General features: G+C 40.2%; 2 protein-coding genes, 1 long non-coding RNA gene and 5 other non-coding genes across 8 annotated transcripts; 7 read left to right on the top strand and 1 right to left on the bottom strand.

Moving 5' to 3' along the window:
- The first annotated feature begins 2,006 nt into the window (after window positions 1–2,006).
- Window positions 2,007–4,852, top strand: LOC131467197 (uncharacterized). Its single transcript, XR_009241480.1, has 7 exons — window positions 2,007–2,164; window positions 3,321–3,426; window positions 3,631–3,705; window positions 3,899–3,964; window positions 4,159–4,246; window positions 4,443–4,518; window positions 4,717–4,852. It is a non-coding gene; the product is annotated as an uncharacterized LOC131467197 (long non-coding RNA).
- Window positions 3,461–3,550, top strand: LOC131467796 (small nucleolar RNA SNORD60). The gene has a single exon (XR_009241612.1). It is a non-coding gene; the product is annotated as a small nucleolar RNA SNORD60 (small nucleolar RNA).
- On the top strand, window positions 3,743–3,832 carry LOC131467794 (small nucleolar RNA SNORD60). The gene has a single exon (XR_009241610.1). It is a non-coding gene; the product is annotated as a small nucleolar RNA SNORD60 (small nucleolar RNA).
- On the top strand, window positions 4,004–4,092 carry LOC131467798 (small nucleolar RNA SNORD60). Its single transcript, XR_009241614.1, has one exon. It is a non-coding gene; the product is annotated as a small nucleolar RNA SNORD60 (small nucleolar RNA).
- Window positions 4,287–4,375, top strand: LOC131467797 (small nucleolar RNA SNORD60). The gene has a single exon (XR_009241613.1). It is a non-coding gene; the product is annotated as a small nucleolar RNA SNORD60 (small nucleolar RNA).
- LOC131467799 (small nucleolar RNA SNORD60) lies at window positions 4,561–4,645 on the top strand. Its single transcript, XR_009241615.1, has one exon. It is a non-coding gene; the product is annotated as a small nucleolar RNA SNORD60 (small nucleolar RNA).
- A 765-nt stretch (window positions 4,853–5,617) lies between the features above and the next one.
- Window positions 5,618–8,241, top strand: gng13a (guanine nucleotide binding protein (G protein), gamma 13a). Its single transcript, XM_058641549.1, has 3 exons — window positions 5,618–5,839; window positions 7,644–7,751; window positions 7,827–8,241. Exons 2-3 carry the CDS (start codon window positions 7,654–7,656, stop codon window positions 7,930–7,932), a joined length of 204 nt encoding a protein of 67 aa, XP_058497532.1. The 5' UTR covers window positions 5,618–5,839; window positions 7,644–7,653; the 3' UTR covers window positions 7,933–8,241.
- chtf18 (CTF18, chromosome transmission fidelity factor 18 homolog (S. cerevisiae)) lies at window positions 8,051–22,069 on the bottom strand. Its single transcript, XM_058641548.1, has 23 exons — window positions 22,049–22,069; window positions 21,838–21,957; window positions 21,123–21,212; window positions 20,918–21,053; window positions 20,535–20,721; window positions 20,353–20,445; window positions 20,140–20,192; window positions 19,923–20,055; window positions 19,536–19,760; window positions 19,198–19,295; window positions 18,968–19,091; window positions 18,737–18,873; window positions 18,561–18,654; window positions 18,382–18,480; window positions 18,175–18,305; window positions 17,736–17,850; window positions 17,396–17,620; window positions 17,168–17,317; window positions 16,092–16,222; window positions 13,266–13,410; window positions 12,997–13,092; window positions 11,657–11,726; window positions 8,051–8,453 (listed from the first exon to the last, which is right to left on the bottom strand). Exons 2-23 carry the CDS (start codon window positions 21,923–21,925, stop codon window positions 8,332–8,334), a joined length of 2,742 nt encoding a protein of 913 aa, XP_058497531.1. The 5' UTR covers window positions 21,926–21,957; window positions 22,049–22,069; the 3' UTR covers window positions 8,051–8,331.
- Between the last annotated feature and the right edge of the window lie 641 nt (window positions 22,070–22,710).

Below are 22,710 nucleotides of genomic sequence, written 5' to 3'. Positions count from 1 at the left end.
ACATCTCCGCCGCACTTGTTTGTGCATCAGCTCACATAATGAAGTGCAAGGACATAAAAAAAAGTCGACAAATAAAGCTACGAGAACAAATCCCGCTGGGATCATTTTATCACTCAATAAAACAGAAATAAACTCTGTAATTGGGCACAAGTTGAGAGAAATGTGGCAAAAACTGGGAAAGCACGAAGATTCTTTTATGGAATTTAAATGAAATGTGATGGAAAACACCGAGAGAAAAAAAAACCTGGAAGCAATAATATCTCACCAACATAGAAGTAAACAGTGTGTTATTTAAAATATCAAAAGATAACACGGAAAGCTGTTTATTAAGAACTTTTGGTGAAACTATAGAACATGATTTTTGCTCTTAAATATAATTCTGAAAGACGAAAATTGATATGAAACCCAAAGTAAAAGGGCATAGTTCAGGGTTTTTGTAGTATACAGTATGAATGTATAGTATACATTTAATGCAGTTTGTCATCGTGCAGTAAAACTCAAAGAAGAGGAGAAATGAGACTCAATGACCGTTTTTTTCATTTAAAGATTTCACGGCAAAGAGTCTCAAGAGGAGAATATAATAATATAATCTGCAAAGCAACCTACCTTGAAAATTGGGGACGCAGATTGTTGTGGATTTAGAACTGAAATTAAAAAGAAATTAGGTTGTGCCTGTGATTAACTGACCACAGCTGGAGCTAATTATCAGAGTTAACCAGAGAGACAATTACAGCTGAGGCTGATGAACCTGTGTCATATAAGCAGGTTCCGGAGTCCTTCTCCGGTTAGAGAGGAAAGGTCTCTCAGGCTTTTGTGTTTATTTGGGTTTCAGATCCAACTTTTGTTTATTGTAACTTTTGAGTCTTTCCATCACTTTCCACCATCTTTAGAACTTTTAGAAGTGTTTTTCAGAGGCTCTTTTTGTTAGTTTCTTTGAATATTTCCTTTATTGTTTAGTGTTTATTGAAAAGAAACATAACACTAATCTACTACTTACAAAATAATAAGTCTGGTTTTAAACAAACAACTTTTTGTGACTTTGGTTCAAGTCTTATCAGAACATCTTTACAACCGTCATTACAAAAACAGGCCTTTTCTGTTTATATTTCTTGCGCAATTCCTCCTGAAGTTAAAAAATAAATAAAAACCCATTTTACACAAGAGATACAAACTCACAGTAGACCCATGTGGAAACCATTGAAAATAGATATTATACCTTAGTTTATCTACAATAATATATTACATGAACACAGTGGATTCCAAAGTATCTGACACTTACTAACTTTGTGATTTTATGAATACCATCATTCATGTAAAGTGGAAAGTAAATGGATGGATAAAAACATGAATAAGGCCAAAAGACTGTACACATGTCTCATTCTCTGCTCATATGATCCTAGCCTTGCTCCCTTTTTTTGTTTACATTTATTTTATTTTAATTCTGTGTCAGGTTCATATACTAGGATGCAACACTCGTATCAGAAGAGCTATCCATCTTTGACCCCTCTCCACGCAAATATAATTAATCTGGTGCTGCAAAACCTATTAGACCCATAAAATGAAGATAACACCATGTATAAAGGTTTATATAGAAATATAATAACCAAAGTTTGTTCCATTTAAGGAAATTTAAGAACTACAAAAAGGAAAACTGTTGAAGGAAAACTGAATTATGTAGACCTATTTGTGTCCTTTCATTATCTGTGGAAGATGTGAGTGTGGAGACAGTGAGACAGTAAAACATGTTCTTCTCCAGTGCAAACTATGCTTGGAGCAGAAGGGGAAACTGTTTTCAGTATGAGCACGCTTTTAAATCTGTATTCTTGGATTAAAACAAAAACATTGATGGATTATCTTCACAAAACAGGAGTGTACAAAAGGATTTGATGTAGGTCTCAATAAAAAACAGTAGGGGCAGCAATACGCCATAGCTGCGTCTAGCCTGCCATACTAAAGAAGAAGAAGAAGAAGAAGTGGGAGGGACTTCCGCTAGGACCGGAAATGTTCGTCTCCATCGAGAGTTCAGTCTTTTTCATTCACAACCGAACTATGTCGACGTGAAGTTGTCGAGTCTTTGCCACAAGTTTCACCGGCACAGCAAAAAACATCTGAAATAGCCTATTTTTCTCTTCCTCGCAACGTTTGCTTCAAAAAAGACAGAAACGTGAGTATTAGTGATTATAATGTTGTTAATGTTAAATGTGGAGGAGCTCGTGCTGCCATGATGGTCCGAACCGTACCACGTGGACGGCGTGAGTCAGCGCAAACACTGGTCGAAAATGTAAAGAAAAGGAGTTTCTATGAGTAAAGCAGCATTATTAACATGACGTTAATGTCACATTCTGGTCTCAACGTGAACGTTAAAAACGAATTATTACGAAAATTATGTTTGTCAAACGTTACAGCCCGTTTTAAAATACTTCATTTTGTAAAACAGCAAATGATAAAGATATTTTGTATACTTAATCACAACTTAAATCTGTTTATATCCATTATATCTGGTTCAGAAGGTGTTTCAAGAACACACGCGGTTTCTTTCACGTGTGGCTTGTTGCATTACTGCAGTGAGAAGCAATGTGCCATTTTGTGCCAACATTTGTTAAAATTAGAGCTGAAACGATTAATCGATGGATCGATTATTAATCGATTACTAAATTAATCTGCAACTATTTTGATAATCGAAATGCTTTTTCCATGATTAAAACCAGATTTCCGATTGTTTAAGCTTCTTAAATGTGAATATTTCCTTAATTTCTTTGCTCTGGATAACAAAAATCATTAATAGTCAATCATTTTGGTTTGTGGATAAAACCAGACCGTTTGTCGAACACCGATCAACATTTTTTAAGGTTTTCTGATATTCTGAACACTAAACGATTAATCGAGAAAATAATCGACAGATTAATCGATGATGAAAATAATCGTTAGTTGCAGCTCTAGATAAAATGAACGGTGTTATACACATAGGGCTGCAACTAAGGGTTAGTTCATAATATTTTTCTCGACTAATTGAGTAATGGTTTGGTCCATAAAATCGAAAAAAAAAAATTATTGTTTTAATTTGTTATATGGAGCAAATAAACCAAAAAGTATTCACACGAAGAAGCTGGAAAAAAACGAAAACTTAATTATTTTACACTTAAAGTGGTCAAATAGATCCTTATGACACGGGTATTAAGGATAATGAATTCCCGATCATGAGATAATCGAAAAGTTTGTACCTTCAGCTCTCTATTGTCAAGAAAAACATCCTCTACAGTCCACACTGGTCATTGATTTAAAACGACATACATTTTTAATGACCCACACTCTCTTAACAGATGACAGCCGGGACACAGACTGGAGACTTGAGAGCGGGCCGAGCTCCATCCTTTTGTGACGAGGCAATGATTGAAGTTAAGGAGACCTCGTCGGGTGGGAGTGCAGGTGAGTTTGTATCTTGATTGTGTGAAACAGCTTTAGCCGGTGATGACAAACTAAACAAAACTTTTCTGACACCTACTATGAGAGCTGATCTTCAGCTACTGATTCTAACTTAATTCTGAGGCTGAATGTTTCAGTATATTTGCACATTCTAGACCTAGAGACCTCCACCTTTCTCTAACTTTTAAAGTTGAATCCACTGTGCAGGCTGAAATGTGGTGGTGTCCAGACTGGAGGGGGGGCCCCCACCTCTCAAGCTGTTATTGACCTCAGGACCAGTTGGTAAGCACATTTAAAATATTGATATTAGAAAATAGGTAGCCAGTGATGACAAACTTAAATAAACTTTTCTGACACCTACTATGAGAGCTGAACTCCAGCTCCTGATTCTAAATTAAACCTGAGGCTACATCACTGCTGAGAGCATGTGCAGTGCCTGTTATTTTCTATTGAATTATCACCTTTTCTTTTACAGTCAAGACTTGGAACCTGACTGGAGACCAGGGTTGATCGAATGGGACACTGTTGGGATTCAGAGCTGGTGAGATTATAAAAAAAGTTGGCGTTTTAATACTTTCATAGCCGGTGATGACAAATCAAATAACTTTTCTGACACCTACTATGAGAGCTGAACTCCAGCTCCTGATTCTATCTTTTATTCTGAGGCTACATCACTGTTGAGAGCATGTGCAGTGTTTGTTATTTTCTATTGAATTATCACCTTTTCTTTTACAGTTAAGGCTGGGCAGATGGGGAGGGTCAAGACTTGGAACCTGACCTGAGACCAGTTGATAAAATGGGACACTGCTGGGACTCAGAGCTGGTGAGATTATAAAAAAAAGTTGGCATTTTAATACTTTCATAGCCAGTGATGACATATCAAATAACTTTTCTGACACCTACTATGAGAGCTGAACTCCAGCTCCTGATTCTAGCTTTTATTCTGAGGCTCCTACTGTAAATATGTAGACATGAATCCAGAAATGTCTGTGATTTTAAACTGAGCTCCTCTGTTACAGGTTGGCTCATGGCGACTCATCCCAGAGGAGAGGGACACTCACTGTCGATGGTTATAATCTGGATTACTTAATTGAGGTGAGTTTACTGCTTTAAGTTGCTTCGGCACATGCAAGCTACAGCCAGTGATTAAACTTAATATTTCTGACACCTCATATGAGAGCTACCAGCTCCTGATTCTAACTTTTTTGTTCTACTGAGGCTACCACCATTTTACCTTTTTTACTGTCTCAAAAACATTGATCTCGTCTAATATCCAATACTTTTCTCTTTCAGGTTTCCCTAACATCCAGAAAAGTGCTGCCACTGATGTGTTTTCAAAGTGAAGACCTCACCAAGTTTATTGAACATAAAATGTTTGGTGTTATTTTGTTGCAGTTTGCATTTGTTGAATAAACAGTGGTTTGGTAAACCTTTGTCATTGGTCTGTATTACTGGGAAAACTATGCATTACATGATAACAATAGAAATAAAGTTTGAGTTGAGTAGTGACTAAAGGCACTACTTTTAGAGTTTTAGGCCACAGTAGCTTAGTGGAAGAGTGAGTCATTCTACTGGTAGGTTGTGGGTTTGACTCCCTGTCCCACTCCTACATGTGGATGTGTCCTTGGGAAAGTGAGTGGGAATGAAATGGCAAAATGGAATGTAAGAGGTTTGAGTGGTCATTAAGACTAGAAAAGAGCTATATGTTTATATATGTACATACACATAGCGTATGAGAATATTCCCCATAAATAAGTGACATGCTCTGCAGTCAGTTCAATGTCAAAACAAACCGTTCTAACTGAACGTATGTCTTAAAGGTTCAATTTCTAACCCAAATATTTGCCATAACATTAATGGAACATGTGGCAGCGGTGTTACAATCACCATTAAACACTTTCTAGTTCTCTGACCTCTGAGTCTGGACATTACTTGGTTAACTGGATAAAACAAAAATGTCAACTCTTACAGGAAACCTCGAACTTGTGTTGTTGACACTGACACTGAAGCACCGGCTGCTTGTTTTTCCTCTGAAGCGCGTCCTCATTTGCGTGTTTCCTGCCTCTGCTCAGGATTTCCATACAGGTGCGTCCTCAGCTCCAGATCTTCATTTGCCTGTCAAACCAGGCGGTGGCAGCGGCGGGTCCTCCCTCCCTCTCTCTCCGCCCTGCGCATCCCGCATCCAGTCGCTAGGAGAGAGGAGCGCAGGGGAGTGTCCTGAACCGAGCACACAGCTCACACACACACACAGAGAGAGTACTCCTCCTCCTCTCCTTCGTCTTCCTCCTACACTAAAGCTGAACTCCTCTGCTGGTAAATTCCTCCTTCTCCACCGACTCTCCTCGCTGTCTGAGCCCAGTCTCTACTCTCCCATCAGCCGAACCCGATCAGCCGTCCTTCGCCGGTAGGCCCCACGGTAAGAGCAGCTGTTTGTGTGTGTGGTGGTTAATGGTGGTGTACGTGTTTCCATCTACATGCAATCACGATGCACAGTGACCGTGTTTACTCGATGCTGTTGTTCGTGATGCGGTGTAAAAAAAACAGAGACTCAGTGATGAAGACTGGTGTTACATTCAAATGATCATTAAAACGACGAAGACTTTCCCTGGAACAGCAGCAGCAGGAGGATGATGATGATGATGATGATGGAGGCTGCTGCTGCTGGTGGTGGAGGAGGAGGAGGAAACCGGCCGACCTACTTAGATCCATTAAAGACATGAAGAGGAGGGAGGAGGAAGAGGGGGGAGACAGTTCCCAGTAGAGACAGAGAGGACTGAAGTGGTCCAGGATTGGCCTGAACTCTCATCCCTCCGTCTTCCTGCTGTAGTGTGACAGGGTGGGGCAGGGTTTATGTGAAGTAGAAATAAACGAAAAAAAACAGTGAATGGAAACAACTACTGTGCTATTTTAGACTCTAAATACAAAGTGCATCTCCCTGAGGAAAATGCAGAAAATTGTACCTTTTTAGTATTTCCATGTCCTCAAATCTGATCCATCTACATTTTTCTGACAGCTGATGTAAATTATTAATGTGTACTTCTTCTTGTGTTTCCATTTGGAACAATGAAACGCTCGTCCTGGACTACACACAGTGAAGAAGTTAAAGAAAGAGACGCTGCTATGTGTAAAAAAACACCCTGCACTGCAAAGTTTACTCAACAAAAACAAATAGTATGTGTATAACTGGACGAGCTGCTGATGCACTTACATGCACATTAGAGACCGATATGTGGTTTTCTACGACCGACGGTGGTTTTGACAGATCAGGGCAGCCCACAGCCAAGCGGAAAGGGAACTTGGCTTGTGAGGGGTTGCCAGTTCGACTCCTCGCTGTATAAACTGAAATATTAAATACATGAAACACAGTAAATAGGGCAAAAAATTACATTTTTGCAAAAATATTCCCACTGTCTGAGAGCAAATGTGTAATTTGTAATAATTTAGCTAAATAATAAATAATAATTATTATCATTAATTATTAAGAAATAATATCGGCTCAATGAATCTTTAATTTAATTGCGAGTGGGAATATTTTCCTATAGTAATAGATGTACTGCAGTAAAAAAGCATTGCTTTTGAAATATGTTTACAAGTATATAATAGCAGACCACATTGTACTCCAGTACTTGGATACATGTGTTTAAATCACAGTGTAGATCTGAGGGGCTACAGTATACGATTTTTAGAAGAAATAAAAAAAAAAAAACCAGAAAAGTGTGGATCAGAAACTAAAGTGAGATTTTCCAAACTCATTTGTTCTTTTTCTTGTAAATAACAGTGTCATTTACAGGTGCAACAAATAATCCATAATTCAGTTCATGAGAAGATTCATCATTTTCCCAGAATGTTTTATCATATAAGATTTGCAGAGGTTTTTCTTCAGTTGTTTACGTGACAATGAACTAGGGATGGTTATTTGAGACAAAATGAAGAGATAAAATCATCATCTCATAATGTACTTTTAAAAAATATGATCACTGCTCGCCTTTTTAAACTGAATGTTTGAGTTAGTTGGACAAAATAAGACTGGTTGGAATAATACTGGACATCTTCTGGTATTTGATATAAAAGGAGCGACATCAACATTGTACAATTAACACGTGAACTGAGGATTATCCGACCTACAGTTCCTGTCTCCATAAATGTAAACATCAGGTGCGAGTAGGAATACGTGGACTTGACCGCAGTGTGTGTGTGTGTGTGTGTGTGTGTGTTTACAGCCGTATCATCATGGAGGAGTTAGATGTCCCACAGATGAGGAGAGAAGTGGAAAGTCTTCAGTATCAGCTGGCGATAAACAGAGAGAAATCCTCCATCACTGTCACTGAGTGAGTGTGTACACACACACACACACACAGCTTACTAAGTGCTGCGTGCTGACGGTTGTGTTTTTGTTTCCGCAGGCTGGTGAAGTGGATCGAGGGTTGTGTTTGTGAAGATCCCTTCCTGAACCCTGAGCTGATGAGAGCAAACCCCTGGGTAGAAAAGGGCAAGTGTGTGATCCTCTAAAAGTTTCACGCACACACAATCACAGATGCATACGACAAAAGAATCTCACACTCCGACACACACACACACACAAATCACGCTGCACTAACTCACACACATACACACACATTGTAGTTGATAATATTATGTTGTTTATTTATTTGGAGACTTCTGAATGCTGTTGTTTTATGTGTGTGTGAGTGTACAAACACTGATGAGCTCCTTTTTAGAGGTTTGTTTTGATGGTCTGCTGAGAAATGTTCCAACACCACCACGTTTGTATTGGCTCTTTACACTGTCAATCAAAAATAAAGACTGTTTTGAATTTAACATGGAGGCGCGTGTTGATTCAGACCCTTTAGCAAACACCGCATGCAAAGGAGCGACAGTAGTGTGAACGCAAGGGGAGGCGCGAGTGTGTTACAGTAGCTCTCTGATGTAGACGTTTCGCCGGACGGCGTTGGACATGCCCTCGTTGAACCTGAACCAGACGTCACTGTTGCCCACTGCGGTTCCCATCGCAAGAACGGGACACTTCTCACCTGGAGAAAGAGAAAAAGAGTAAATACAAAACAAAATAGATTAAAAAAAAAAAAAAAAACACACAAGTTAATGCATGACGGGCTGCAACGATTATTCCATTAATAATCGATTACTGAATTCATCGTCAACTACTTTGATAATCGATTAATTAAAACAGGCTTTCTGATTATTTTAGCTTCTTAAATGTACATATTTTCTGGTTTCTTTGCTTATATAACAAAGAAACCCTTAAAACTGAATTATTTTTGGTTTGTGGACAAAAACGAGTCATTTGAGGACATCATTTGAAGACACCGGGACATCTTCGAGCTGTGGCTTCATTCAGGGCTATGACAGTGCCATCAGTCGTTCACAGTAGATTAGAGTTCCGTCTCCTGTGATTGTAGCAGGACATGTTAAAATGGAGGAGTAGCCAAATGAAGGACGGCCCATCTCTCATAATACACCAGTGTAACAGTGTTGTTGGAATCAAAACACAGCTCAAATAGTCTGATAAACTTTAACAAATGTCTCAATGCATCTGATTTTAATATCAAGATACATTCTTTTAAGTTAAGTAAAGAGCCACATCAGCATTGAAGCATCTCTCCACCAATAACTCTAAAGTGTTTTAACAGTTTAGGTCGATAAAATGTCAGAAATGACAATGTAACATTTTCTAGTTGCTAGTTTTTTTTTTAGAACTCCTGCTCAGACTGAATTTGTTGTATATGTGCAGATGCAACTTATCATTATAACCATTGAAATGTAATGTTATTGTTAACTGAATTCAATTCTAAGCAAAGTAAATCTTCACCACATACCAAGAAAAAGTCATATAGACAAAAAAACATTTATTAAGTACTCGATTTATCAATAATGAAGCTCCACTCACAACTAAAACCCAATGATACTAGTATTTATGCCACCGAGACAGTTGGTTTGCCAATTCAGCTTTGTCTCTTAATGTTCACAGGTATTCATGAGGACAGGCATTTAGAGCTGTGCCTTCTTTCTTTTTTGGGTTGGCACAATTCAACAGCTGTTTCCGTTTAGACCCAAATACAGCCACAGCATTTCCACACACGCCGATTACCTCATCTATCAATTTCCTGAATGCACTGTTTACAGGAAAGTGAGTGACTTTCAAGGGTCCACTTTTGATTTGCTGAATCAAGGCTTGTGTTAGAATCAATCGAAACTGCAATAAAGCCGGCGGCAATGTTCCATATCGCAGGAGGCGCAATACAGTGGTGTGAAAATGTTTGTCACACTTAAATGTTTCAGATCATCAAACAAATTTAAATATTAGTCAAAAACAGCAAAAGTAAAAACAACGTTTTTATTATTAAGGGAGGGAAAAATAATCTAAACCTACATGGCCCTGTGTGAAAAAGTGTTTGCCCCCTAAACCTAATAACTGGTTGGACCGCCCTTTGCAGCAACAACTGCAATCAAGACACACACCTTCCAAAAGGTTCAACTTTTGTCTCGTCAGTCCACAGAGTATTTTTCCAAAAGTCTTGGGGATCATCAAGAGGTTCTTTGGCAACATTGAGACGAGCCTTAATGTTGTTTTTGCCCAACAGTGGTTTTGGTCTTGGAACTGTGCCATGAAGGCCATTTTTGCCCAGTCTCTTTCTTATGGTGGAGTCATGAACACTGAGTGAGGCCTGCAGTTCTTAAGATGTTGTTCTGGGTTCTTTTGTGACCTCTTAGATGAGTCGTCGCTGCGCTATTGGGGTAATTCTTGTCGGCTGGCCACTCATGGGAAGGTTGCCCACTGTTCCATGTCTTCTCCATTTGTGAATAATGGCCCTCACTGTGGTTCTCTGGAGTCCCAAAGCTTTAGAAAGGTCTTTGGAACCTTTTCCAGACCGATACATGTCAATTACTTTGTTTCTCATTTGTTCCTGAATTGCTTTAGATGGCTGCATGATGTCTTCCTTTTTTGGAAATTTTTGGCCGACTTCACTTTGTCTGACAGGTTCTATTTAAGTCGTCTCTTGATTCATTAGGTCTGGCAGTAATCAGGCCTGGGTGTGGCAAGAGAAAGTTCTCAAAAAATGTGACTAACCACAGTGACCTGATGAATTTACCAAGGGGGCAATTACTTTTTCACATGGGGACATGTAGGTTTGGATAGTTTTTTTCCATGTAATAAATAAAATCATCACTTAAAAACTGCATTTTGTGTTTACTTGGGTTATCTTAGTCTAATATTTAAATTTGTTTGATAATCTGAAACATTTAAGTGTGACAAACACGCAAAAAAATAAGAAACAGGAAGTGGGCAAATACCTTTTCACAGAACTGTATTTGTTAAAGCCCAAAATGTGTCAAAATATCATTTTAGATGAATTATTGTCTTGTTCTATACACATCATATTCTACAGACTGATGGTTTGGTTCTCACAGATCTGCACAAATATCACACAGTAATCATTTTCAAATGTTTTTAACGACGTAACAATGACCATTCCACTCTGATATCGCGAATCATAAACGCAATCCCTGTCAAAAATCAGATGTTTTATGTCAAAATTGTTCAGTCCTAACCTTGACTTACATTTTGAAAAATTTAATATAAAATAGTTTTTCCTCCAAGTTTTAGGAGAACATGAAAGATGCCGTATGTAAACAAAATAAAACAATTTAGTGTCTGTCGCTTGCTAAAAGGTTCACAAAGGAACAGTTCAACTCTGTTTGTGTAGCTACAAACGCTATAAGACTGGAAACATAGCAGGTGTGATCGAATTAAATGACATAAAAATAACACTATTTATTTCATTTTATTTTATGAATATAAGGAGGAGACTGCAGCTTGTTGATAACAGAAATATGACACCACCAGCAGCATTATGGTGGCAGTTGCTGCTGACAGTCCAGATCCCCAGCCTGCAGTCTGCCACAGGAGCACTCAATTACTCACTCAGTTCCACAACACACGCACACGCGCGCACACACACACACACACACACACACACACACACACACACACACACACACACACACACACACACACACACACACACACACACACACACACACACACACACACACACACACACACACACACACACACACACACACACACACACACACACACACACACACACACATCACTCATCACCGCTGCTGTGTTTGAAACTCGGGCGCCTTGAGGCACTTTTCCCTAAACAGCGGCGTGTGCGACACGGAAAAAGCGCGGTCTCTACGGTACCTGTGTCTGACGACTTCTGCGCTCTCTGAGGTTTGGGGGCGATCGCTCGACCGAAGAAATCCACCTCGGGCTGCAGGACACGGACACACAAACACAGTGATGAGGGACGAAGTTTCTAAAGCACCGTCCTCAGTAATAAGGTCAATATCATCGAGCAATCACACTCACACTCACACCTCATTAACCTAATTCTTAGTTATATCATCAGGGACTTTAACCCAGAGACTCTTCATTACCCTTATTTCCGCCCTCTAGAGGCTCCTCTTCCTCATCCCTCTATCACAGAACTATTCAAACTGCGGTGGAAACCATATGAGAAGACAGTTATGAAAACACATATACAATTCATTTACTTACAGTCATTCACCCAAATGTGATTAAGCTTGCTGAGCTTTCTGTTACCAGTCACATGACCTCTGATAAGTTCTTTTCTGACAGTTTAACGGTGTGGAAATGACCGAGTGAAGTGAACATGTCACACCCAGCACTCCTTATACTGTAACTTCCTGAAGCACACACATGTCACAATGTATGCGTGATCACAATGTGTGACATGTGTATGACAGACGACGGCATAGATGCTAAATATGAGGCTTTCCGTGATGCGTACACCTCATGTGGTCCACAGTGATACATGGATGTGAATGGTCTTCTATCTTTGCAGTGATTAATAAAGTTCATAAGCTTCTCAGCCTACATCTCTGAACACTGCAGCTCATTCAAACAGGCCATGATGTTCAGTGCTAACTGCTGCTTCTCAGCTCCTCTCTAGCTCCACCCACAGGCAGTCACATTACTGTTCTTTTAAAATGGGGCAAAAATTAACCCTGGGTTTGATGTTGGTCCTACTAAAGCATTGAGGATGTTGTTTATAAGTAGGGTGCAGTTTTTATAATATCCACAGTAAATACCTTTGTAAATTTACAATCATAACTAGAGCTGAAACTATTAATCGATTAAACTATTTTGATAATCGATTAAACTATTTTGTTAATCGATGAATCAGTTTGAAGCTTTTTTCATGATTTTTCATGTTTAAGCTTCTTAAATGTGAGTATTTTCTCATTTCTTTGCTCTGGATAACAAAGAAGTCATTAAAAGTGAATCATTTTGGTTTGTGGACAAAACAAGACATTTGAGAGAACATCATCATTTGCACTGATCAACATTTTTTTTACGGTTTTCTGATATTTTATGACGATTAATTGAGAAAATAATCGCCAGATTAATCGATTATGAGAATAATGCAATAATTGCAGCTCTAGTTATAACCTATTTTTATTTCCCATTTCACACCTGTGTGTGTGTGTGAGTGTGTGTGCTTGTGTGTCCTGACTCACCCTGGTCTCCAAAGTGGTCTGTTTGACAATGTTCTCCAGCCTCTGCTGATGGTTACTGGTTGTTTTGGGAACAGCACTTTTTTTGTCTTTATCTTTCTGCATCAGACAGTAGATTATAAAAAAAAAAAAACATTAGATGATTAAAACACACACACACACACATATATGCAGTGACGTGATTATGTACAGGATGTGATGTGCTGCGTACAGCAAACCCATGACGGTTCACCCTCTTGGGTAAACCGCGTTGTGCATGTGTGCGGTCTCACCGCTGCAGGGTTTCGCTGCAGCATCAGTTGCTCAGCTCTCCTCATCCTCTCCTGCTCCATCTCTCTGCTGATGGTTTGTTTGGCCTGATACGTCAGCTGGCGATGCGGGGGCAGGCTTGGAAACCTCACCACCTCCTCAACACGTCTGCAAACACACACACACAAACACACCCAGTAGGTACACAGCCCCACACACACACATAAGCGCACACTGATTTACACACAAATACTCCACTGACAGAAGTGAATCCTGTTAGGGTGGAAATATTCCACTTTTGGTGCCATGGGTTATTTTCTATGATAAAATTCTAAAACCTTAATCCTCTTAGCGCTGATCTCCTTCCAACACACACAGGTTTGCACAGCTATTCTTCTAGCCTAAACAAAGGATTATCCTTAAGCATAACCAGTTAACACCTAACCACAATTCAAATTTTAGCCCTAAACTTAACCACTTCCTCAGAAATGAGGTGCTGCCTCATTTGGACCAGGTTTCGAGCTTCCCGAGGACCACCGGTCCCGACAAGGCCAGTGTTTATACCAGAAACGGTCCTGAAGAGGCCATTAAAATCACTTATCTAAAGCACATACTGTACATGTGTGGGTGTTCAGACAATCACATGACCATAGAAAAACACCTGTCCTTTCATATGAGGCTGCATCATTTATTATTCAGCTGCATCTTTACAGCAACATTTTCACCATTAGAAACACAGTTGCACGCAAACTCTTTCATGAGTGTGAACGTGACACAGAAAATAACTGCATTTCCTTTGTTACACAGACGTTCTACAGAATATGAGAAAAATATGAGAAACAAAATTGAGTATGTCATTCAAAATTTGATAAGAAACAGGCCTTTCCACATGGTCAATTTATATCAAATTGTAAATACATTTATTAAACACTATGGAGCTAATGTAAGCATTATAACCACTGACAAGATATTTATTTTCAAATAATAATACAGTCACCATGATAGTACGTGTATTTCTAAATTTAGCTCCATCTTAGAAATAGATTACAACAACAATTACAACATTTTGGCCGAAGTTACACTTTTTTTATTACGATGTATGAATCTTTCAATAGTTTGATCAATTCTTCACTTTCCTTGTGATGTGTATTTTCTTTTGAAGCCTTTTTTTTTGACTGGCCCTGTGTTTTTCTCCTTAAATGCATTTTAAGTTATAGGTAAAGCCCTTGGATTTGCCACATGGGTGACAGTTGTACAGAAAAACTTAACTTAATAAACCGTAATAAATTAATACACACATAAAATAAGTCAGTCAGTCATCATCTACCGCTTTATCCTCCACCAGAGGGTCGCGGGGGGTGCTATGCCAATCTCAGCTACATCGGGCGATAGGCGGGGTACACCCTGGACAGTTCGCCAGTCCATCGCAGGGCCACACACAGATAGAGACAAACAACCATTCACTCTCACACTCACTCCTATGGTCAATTTGGAGTGTCCAATTTACCTATCCCCACATTGCATGTTTTTGGACTGTGGGAGGAAGCCGGAGTACCCGGAGAGAACCCACGCACACACGGGGAGAACATGCAAACTCCATGCAGAAAGGCCCTTGTTCCAACCGGGGCTCGAACCCGGGTCTTCTCGCTGCAAGGCGAGAGTGCTAACCACTACACCACCGTGTGGCCCTCATAAAATAAGTAACTCTGTTAATTAAACTAATAAAAAGTGAATAATCAAAAATGTTAATATTTGCAAAAAAAAAAAGAAACAGCTCCCATTATTAATCAATAATTTGTACTGTATACTACTTTTAATTTGTGCTCCTGTATTTCTGTAAGGCACACTGATGACCTTTGACCTTTGATAATGTGCTACACAAATAAATCAATTGTAAAATTTGGTAGCAATGAATTCTTTTCCTTTCAGTGCATTAGTTCTCCGGTATTAAGACAGGACACCGCGTGTGTATACATCGTGAGAACACTGATAATATTACACAACAGACTGATTTGTGCTCAGTCTTCATCCACCCTGCTCTTTTACACTGCATGCCTCTCCCTGCTAAAACCTGGCTACCATCAATAATTCCGCTACAGTCTGACCAATCGAAAGCGGTGTCAAAAAAAGGGCAGTCAAATCAAATAATCCTGATGGGACTGGGCCGATCCACTATCTGTGACGCTGGAATGTTTATATCCTCAACAGTCTTCCCTGTTTTTACCCACGAGGCATCAGAGCGTGGCATTGTGGTGAGCCAAAGAGGGCAGATACAGGAAGGTGTAAAGCAGGAAAAGCAGCAGTAAAGCTAACACCAGAGGCAGACACCAGTCGTTAGTGACCAGCACCTGGTCACAGCGAGCCTGGAGAAAGGAGCCGCCACGTCTGTTTGCCCGCCCTTCAACCTGTGCCGGCATGGCGGACACGTCTGGCTGCTTTTTTTTTATACTAACACAAGTGTCTCCTCTGCAGTCCCAAAAATAAAGATCCAAAAGGTGTCCCACATTAAATCTGAACCAAAGTTTTCTCAGTAATTCCTCTTTTTTTTCAACAGATAATCCATCCCAGCTTCACTCCAACAACAGCCTCATGTATCCATCCTTTCATCTGTTTTTTCCATCCGCCTGTGCCCTACTGGGGAGGCTTTGCCTGCTTCCACACACAAACATCAGGTGTAAAGGAGATTAATCTCTAAGCCTTCAAGCAGAGAGCCACTGTGTGGACAAGAGACATGACCTTCAATACCCCACATACACACATCTGCCCTACATGTGTCCACATAGAGAAAGAGTAGGCTGTGCACGCGTGCACGCGTGTGTGTGTGTGTGTGTGTGTGTGTGTGTACTCACGGTTCCAGCACGTATGTGTACTGTCCTTCAGGCGTGCGGTCCTGCCTGTAGGAGAGGTTGTAGGCCAGCATGGTGTTGATCAGCTCACGCATCTGTTCCTTCTCTCTGGTGCTGAACAGTTGTGGATTGACCTGGAAGAAAAACACAAAGTGCCATCAGCCAAGGTCACTTTTTACTAATATTATCAGTCACATCATCACATTTCCAGTGAACTGGGCTGCATGTCTGTATAATTACACTGTTCCTACCAACCCATATTCCTAAATGGGCTTACAAGACACAGACCAGCAAGCCATAGAAGAATATACTGTCAATTATAAATAATACTAAACAAACAAACTGACTTCTTGATAGGTTTGCTGTTACACGAGTTTCAGCACAGAAATTATGCTTGATCTGAATATAGGTTCGCCATTTAAAAAGCACCAGTAACCAGCAGGAGATATTTTTCAGGGCTTCAATTATATTTGCAGAACTTCTTCGAGCCTTTTACAGATTCCAGATAAATATATGCAGTATATCTGCGAAGGACGATTTAACCTTTCAAAAATAATAGGCATTACAGAAATGGCACTATAAATAGTCACAGTATACTACATTTTGTGGAACAGTATCTCACTCACCTTTAAAAAGTGGGTCCCTGTATGACTTGTTTGGTTCTACAGTTTATCATGTGAGGTTGGTGGGGAAAGCTGAAGCCAATACAAGCTCACAAGTAGCCGAGTGAACTCTGAACTGTTTACCAGGCTACAGTCCAAACAATTATTCACACCTATAACCTAACGTCAACAGAATGGGCCTACTTCATTAGACTTGACAGGTGAACCTATTAAAACAGATGAGTGTATAGCCCATTACAACTAGGGACACAAAAGTCTGACTTAATAAACCAGGATGTGGCTGAATGCATTAAGTGTAACTGGAGTCTATATAAATACGTCTCAACAGCATGTTTACATTAATATTATATATAATAATCTCTATTTTGTGCTCCAGTAGACATGTGATAAATGGACTCAGGGAAACAAAACAGCATCAAGCTGCTACATTTACACTCAGTATATGCTTTTACATACAGGCCTTAGTTTGGGAGAGATGATGTTGAGCAGCAGAGTCAGAATATCAAGAGTCAGGCTGAGCTGGCTGATCCTAGTTCTGATGCTTGCTGGGATATCGGCCAACATGGACGACAAGGCGTTCCTGCTGCTGAGGAGACGAGAAGTGGCCTGGAGAGAAGACAACAAGGACTCGGTGATCATCTCAGTCACTATCAACAAAACTAATCCAGTTGAGTGGAGCCGTACCTCGTGGTGGCTGTGGGGATAACTGATGCGGGGCACGTGTGTGTGGGCAAACAGGAAGTGGAAGGTGACGGACAGGAAGGGCAGGTATTTCATCAGGGTGAAATTCTGGTTGTGCATAATCATTTGGTTCAGCCTGTCTGAGAACGACAGCCACTCCAGAGCCTCGCACACACAGTGCATGTTGGGGTCCCTCACACGCATGGACAGGTAATTATCATACAGACCCTGAGGAAGACGACACACACACACACACAAGCATTTCATCTGATGTCAGTCCAAAGGCATTGGTTAACAATCAGCAGCATCCAGTATAAAAAAAGCAAAGCTGTGTGTTTATTACCTGAGAAACCTTTTCATATTCTCCACTAGAATAAGACAAGTGTAGAATGTGCTGGAACCTCTGAGCGCCACCTCCTGAGCCTGGTGCCTCCTCAAAGCCCTCACCGATACGTTTCCTACAAGGTTAAAGTACAATGTCGAGGCAACGTGTTAATTCTAATTAATAAGCATTAATTCTTTGTTGGACCATTGGACCATTGCTTCTTTCCCTGCCCACCCCCATGCTGCTGTATACACACAAATGCTCCCTCAGTCAGGTCTGATAGTATTTAGATCAAGGACGCAGCCAACACCCCACTGAACACACTTTGCTTTATTTACATAATTTATTTATGACTAAGTTTGAACTTTGCTTAAAGTGAAGGTGATTGGTAATGGGAAAAAAAAGAGGTCACAACATCCAGCATTTGTGATTTCATCAAAGGAGAAAGAATCGGTACCGTTTTGTACGTGGTAACTGAAAGATCTCCTGCCACAGATGGAACAAGCCTTTGTTCTGGTCCTTCTGTCCCACAGCGATGCACTGGATTGTCTTTGCGTTCAGCTGCTTGTGACCACGACCGTGAAGGAACTGACCGAACAAGTAAACGCACCTTAATACACAAGACTGATACACTCTTTAATATCTACACCAATCTCTCACTCACCTGCAGTGTGTTGATGCAAGACCTGATGTCATTGTCTGTCTTCTCGCAGAGTGACATCAGAGTGCCCGTGTCTGCCTTCATCCCCTGTTGAAGTGAAATCTGGAGGGGGAAAAAATGTCTGTGTCACATTTGTCTGTTTTCACCTATATGTGCGTGTGTGTGTGTGTGTGTGTGTTGACCTCAGCCAGTCTCTGTGTGAGGCGGGAAGGCTGAGTCTGAGGAAACGTCAGGAGGAAGGCCTGCTGCCTGAGAGGCCGCAGAGCTGGAACATAACTGAAAGGAAAGAGAGAAATATGTAAATACATGATATGAAAGACTTCGTCACTGCCGTTGAACACCACGGTCTCTCTCTTACAGGTCGTTACAGATGCAGATGATTGGTCGGAGCAGGATGGTCTCCTTCTTCTTTTTCTTCTTTGCCGTCTCTGTAGTGGCCTCACCTCCATGCCCGTCTTTCCTGTTCAGAGTTGCTAACAGAATGTTGATGGCAGCCTGTCGAGTGACACGAATGAATGATATCAGTATAGATCAATATTACGCAAGGTTGGTACCAAAATTGTTAATTCTACTGTTGCCCTGAACGTACCACAGGTGCTCCATCGATCTCATCGATAATGAGGCAGTTTGGTCTCTCGTTGGATCCTAACACCGACTTCATCTGGGTTGCTGTGTCGATGCGTTTCTGGAAGACCTCCGCGCTGCGGTCATCACTGCAAAAACAGCAGCAGTACCCCGACAGGAGAATTTCACTATGAACCCCATTCTTTTTTTAATTTTTTTTTAAATGCACTAAAGTCTTGATTTGGTTTGTTTAACCTGGCATTGATTTCCACCACATTGTATCCAGCATGCTTGGCGATAATGTGAGCCAGCGTGGTCTTCCCCAAACCTGGAGGACCAGACAACATTGCCACCTAGAGAAAGACACACACCCACAAAAAAAAGACTTTAATTCACAGATCTAATACGAAACTGACACAAATCTGATTTGAAATTGAAGATTCCATTTCTGTGCCCACACAGTCTCGAATAAATTAGGTCCAAGTCATATCAACAGAAAAAAAATCAGTTGAGTCACTTGGTTAATCTTAACAAAGCCATTAGCACTTTCACATCAACTCCAGGCTATTAAACTGAGTCAGAAGAAGCTCAACCTTGAATTTGGGTCTTTTGTACTGGTCCAGTTCAGCCTCCAGTATCTCTTCCGTCATCTCCATCTTGGTCTTGAAGCGGTTTGGATTCTGGTTGCCTTGGTTGGGTTTAAAAGTGTGTTGATTGGCAGCCTGTCTGTCAGAGCGGGCAGGGCGGGTCTTCCTCTCTTTTCCAAACACAACGGTGTCCCAGAGTTTCAACCACTTGAGCAGACAACGGTTGGTAAACTGCAGAGAGGCAGTCACACACACACACACACACACACACACACACACACACACACACACACACACACAACTGGTGTCGGACTCAGACATTCAAATCCATAAGAGTTTTTTTTTTTTTTAATTCAGTCAAGTATATACTGTATATACAGAAATAAAACTTACATCATCACTGAGAAGCTCCGTGTAGTGTCGAGGAGAAAATCTGTCGACCCAGAGACGAGAGGTTCGGCCCTCATCGTCATCCTCAACCTCATCATCTCTGCTTTCAGGCTCAACACACACGTCGTTCACACTGCTGTAAGTCATCATAAAGATCATTAAAATCCAATTACCACATTACTGCACTGTATGTGTGAGAGAGAGACTCGGCTGGTCTTACCTGGCCAGTAGTTCTGAGAGACGTTGCGATTCCTCCACGACCTGCTGGTGACGCTGCGCAATTTGAAAGAGAAAACAGAAACTAATGTAATTAAAATCTCAGCAGCCTACTAACTATTTACATTTGATTATAATACAAGGATCAGGGGAAACAACTGTGACCAGTGAGGATCAACATTGTGGTGCACTGCACATACGAGTACATCTCACTCACCCTCTCTGCTTCTTGCTCTCTCATTACACTTACTGGCACTGCCAGCAGCCCCAGTGAACCCTGGGAGTTTGGTACCATCCTGGATTCTACTATCTGGAAAAAAATAAAATAAAAATATGACTTGAGTAAGCACTGAATCAGAGATATAGAGTAAATCTGGGTTTTACAATGAGGTGTTTGACCTTTGTCTCTGTGTCTTTCTGCCGGAGGTAAACGCGAGTCCCCGATGAGTCGGTCACGCTGATGTACTCTCCCTCTAATGGAGGGCGCTTCATAACACGCAGTGATGCAGGCGCCGCTGTGTGAGGTCGCAACGGCGTTGCTGGGAAGGTAGCAAAGCCACTGATGTCCAATTCAGCAGGAGCAGATCTGCAATACAACCATGTTTTAGTTGACTGTAATCAACCTACAAATCCATAATAATGTCTAATTTTTCAGCTGTTTTCTCTACCTTTAAGGTACCTCTACCAGATTAATGCCCACCGAACAGTACCCTTTCCCCCTCTGTTGTTTTTTTTTTTTTTTTTTTTTCCACTGTTCCTAACATTCACCGTCTCTCTCCTACCTGAATGTGTGAGAAGGTTCAAACTGCTCTGGAGAGGACGGAGGTGTGATGTCAGCTTTGCTCTCTAGAGATTGTGATGTGCTGAAAAGTCTCTTGACCACACCTGCCTCCTGCTTCTGCCGCTTTGCCTTTGGAGCTAAAAGGACAATCTTATTTAAGATACAAAATCACGACAATAAAAACACCTAAACTAGAGTGAACTCACTGATGGGTTGATTGTCCAGCAAGTGCTCAATGTCTGAAATGTCGTCTCCTGGCCCCTGACCCTGGCGTCCCTGAGGCTTGGAAGAGTCCACTGAGCAATTCATACACACAGACACAAACATATTAACCACTCAGTTTAACATATATAACAACAGATTATTAGCATAAGAGGTATGTCAAACATTTGAGGTTTCAGAATTTTATTTGTATTGCCTTGTGAAGCACTTTGTGATTCCATATCTGTGAAAACATTTTATAATGATAGAGTGACTTAGTATAAATGTATTCAAAACAAACAAAGTTGAATCAATAATAAAAATTGTAGCAAAGCTTAGCCCAAGGCAAGACATTGTTATGTTGTGTTTGGTGAATTACTGTTGATAAGATTGATTACTGCCATTAGAGAAAGGACTTGGCATCTAAGCAGGAACAGCAAACAGGAAGAAAACATAAAGAAGAAGAAGAAGAAGAAGAAGAAGAGAGGAAAGCAAAGAAAAGACAAGAAGACGGCAGTAAATGCAACATTAAAGATGGTAAACAATCTTTTCCAGGTTTGGTAAACACCGATGAACATTTTCCAGCATTTTCTGACATTTTACGGACCACAAAAGTACTCGATACATAGAGGGAAAAAATAATCGACAGATTGATCGATTATGAAAATAATTATTTTCTAATTTATGTTAGTTTGTTAGTTCTCCAACAAGTGAACTCACTCTCCATCTCAGCCAAAACCTCCAGTTCGTCAGCGAACTGGTCATCAAAGTCGTCCTGTCTCTCGAACAGTTCATCATATTCGTCCATGTCAGCAGAACGACACCAGCGGAGAAGCTCTACTGTAAAGTGTAAAGAATAAAACACTCTTAAACGCTCTTTTAAAGCTGTTTAAACGAAATGTTTAGTCGCTGTTTCAGCAGCCGATCTCACCAAACTAATTTCCCGGCAATTTTTTTGTTGTGAAGTTTTACTTCCGGGTTACGAGTGTTACGTTTCGTCCTCCATATGCAGACAGCTCATTACCGCCACCAAACGGTATGGAGGGAAAATCAAGTCAATTTAATTTTAATCAAATTAGATATAATCAATTTAATTTGATATAATGTAATCACATAGTGCAATATAGGTGGTACATCGACAACAACGCCACATTTGTATTTGTTTATGTGTATTTTTATCTATAATATTTTTATTTACCAGGAAAACATTAAGAACAAATTCTTATTTACAATGTGGACCAGACATGTGCCAAAAAAAACACTTAAGGGATAAGTGGGGTAAGGGAAGAGGGAGAAAACTTAAGATACAAACATCAAACACATGACAATAACAGTGAGTCATTTGCAAATTTTACATAGTTTTTTGACAAAGTTCTTAACATGTTTTGTTCTTAAACCATTCTGTTATCTTTTGTTTATTTTATTTAATAACGTCTTCATTTTTAGTGTTGCTTTAATGTGATTTAGTGAAAATATTATTATTGTTCATTTTTTTTGTAACTTTTGCACATTGCAATTAGTTAAGTCATTGTCATGTAACAATAAATGCATTGTTTTTGTTTTGTTACTTTTTTGGAGTCTAACACCATATTC

This window comes from Solea solea, chromosome 10, assembly GCF_958295425.1.
Source record: "Solea solea chromosome 10, fSolSol10.1, whole genome shotgun sequence".
NCBI lineage: Eukaryota > Metazoa > Chordata > Actinopteri > Pleuronectiformes > Soleidae > Solea > Solea solea.
The sequence above is the reverse complement of the archived record's forward strand: the minus strand, read 5'-3'. Positions and strand labels throughout refer to the sequence as shown.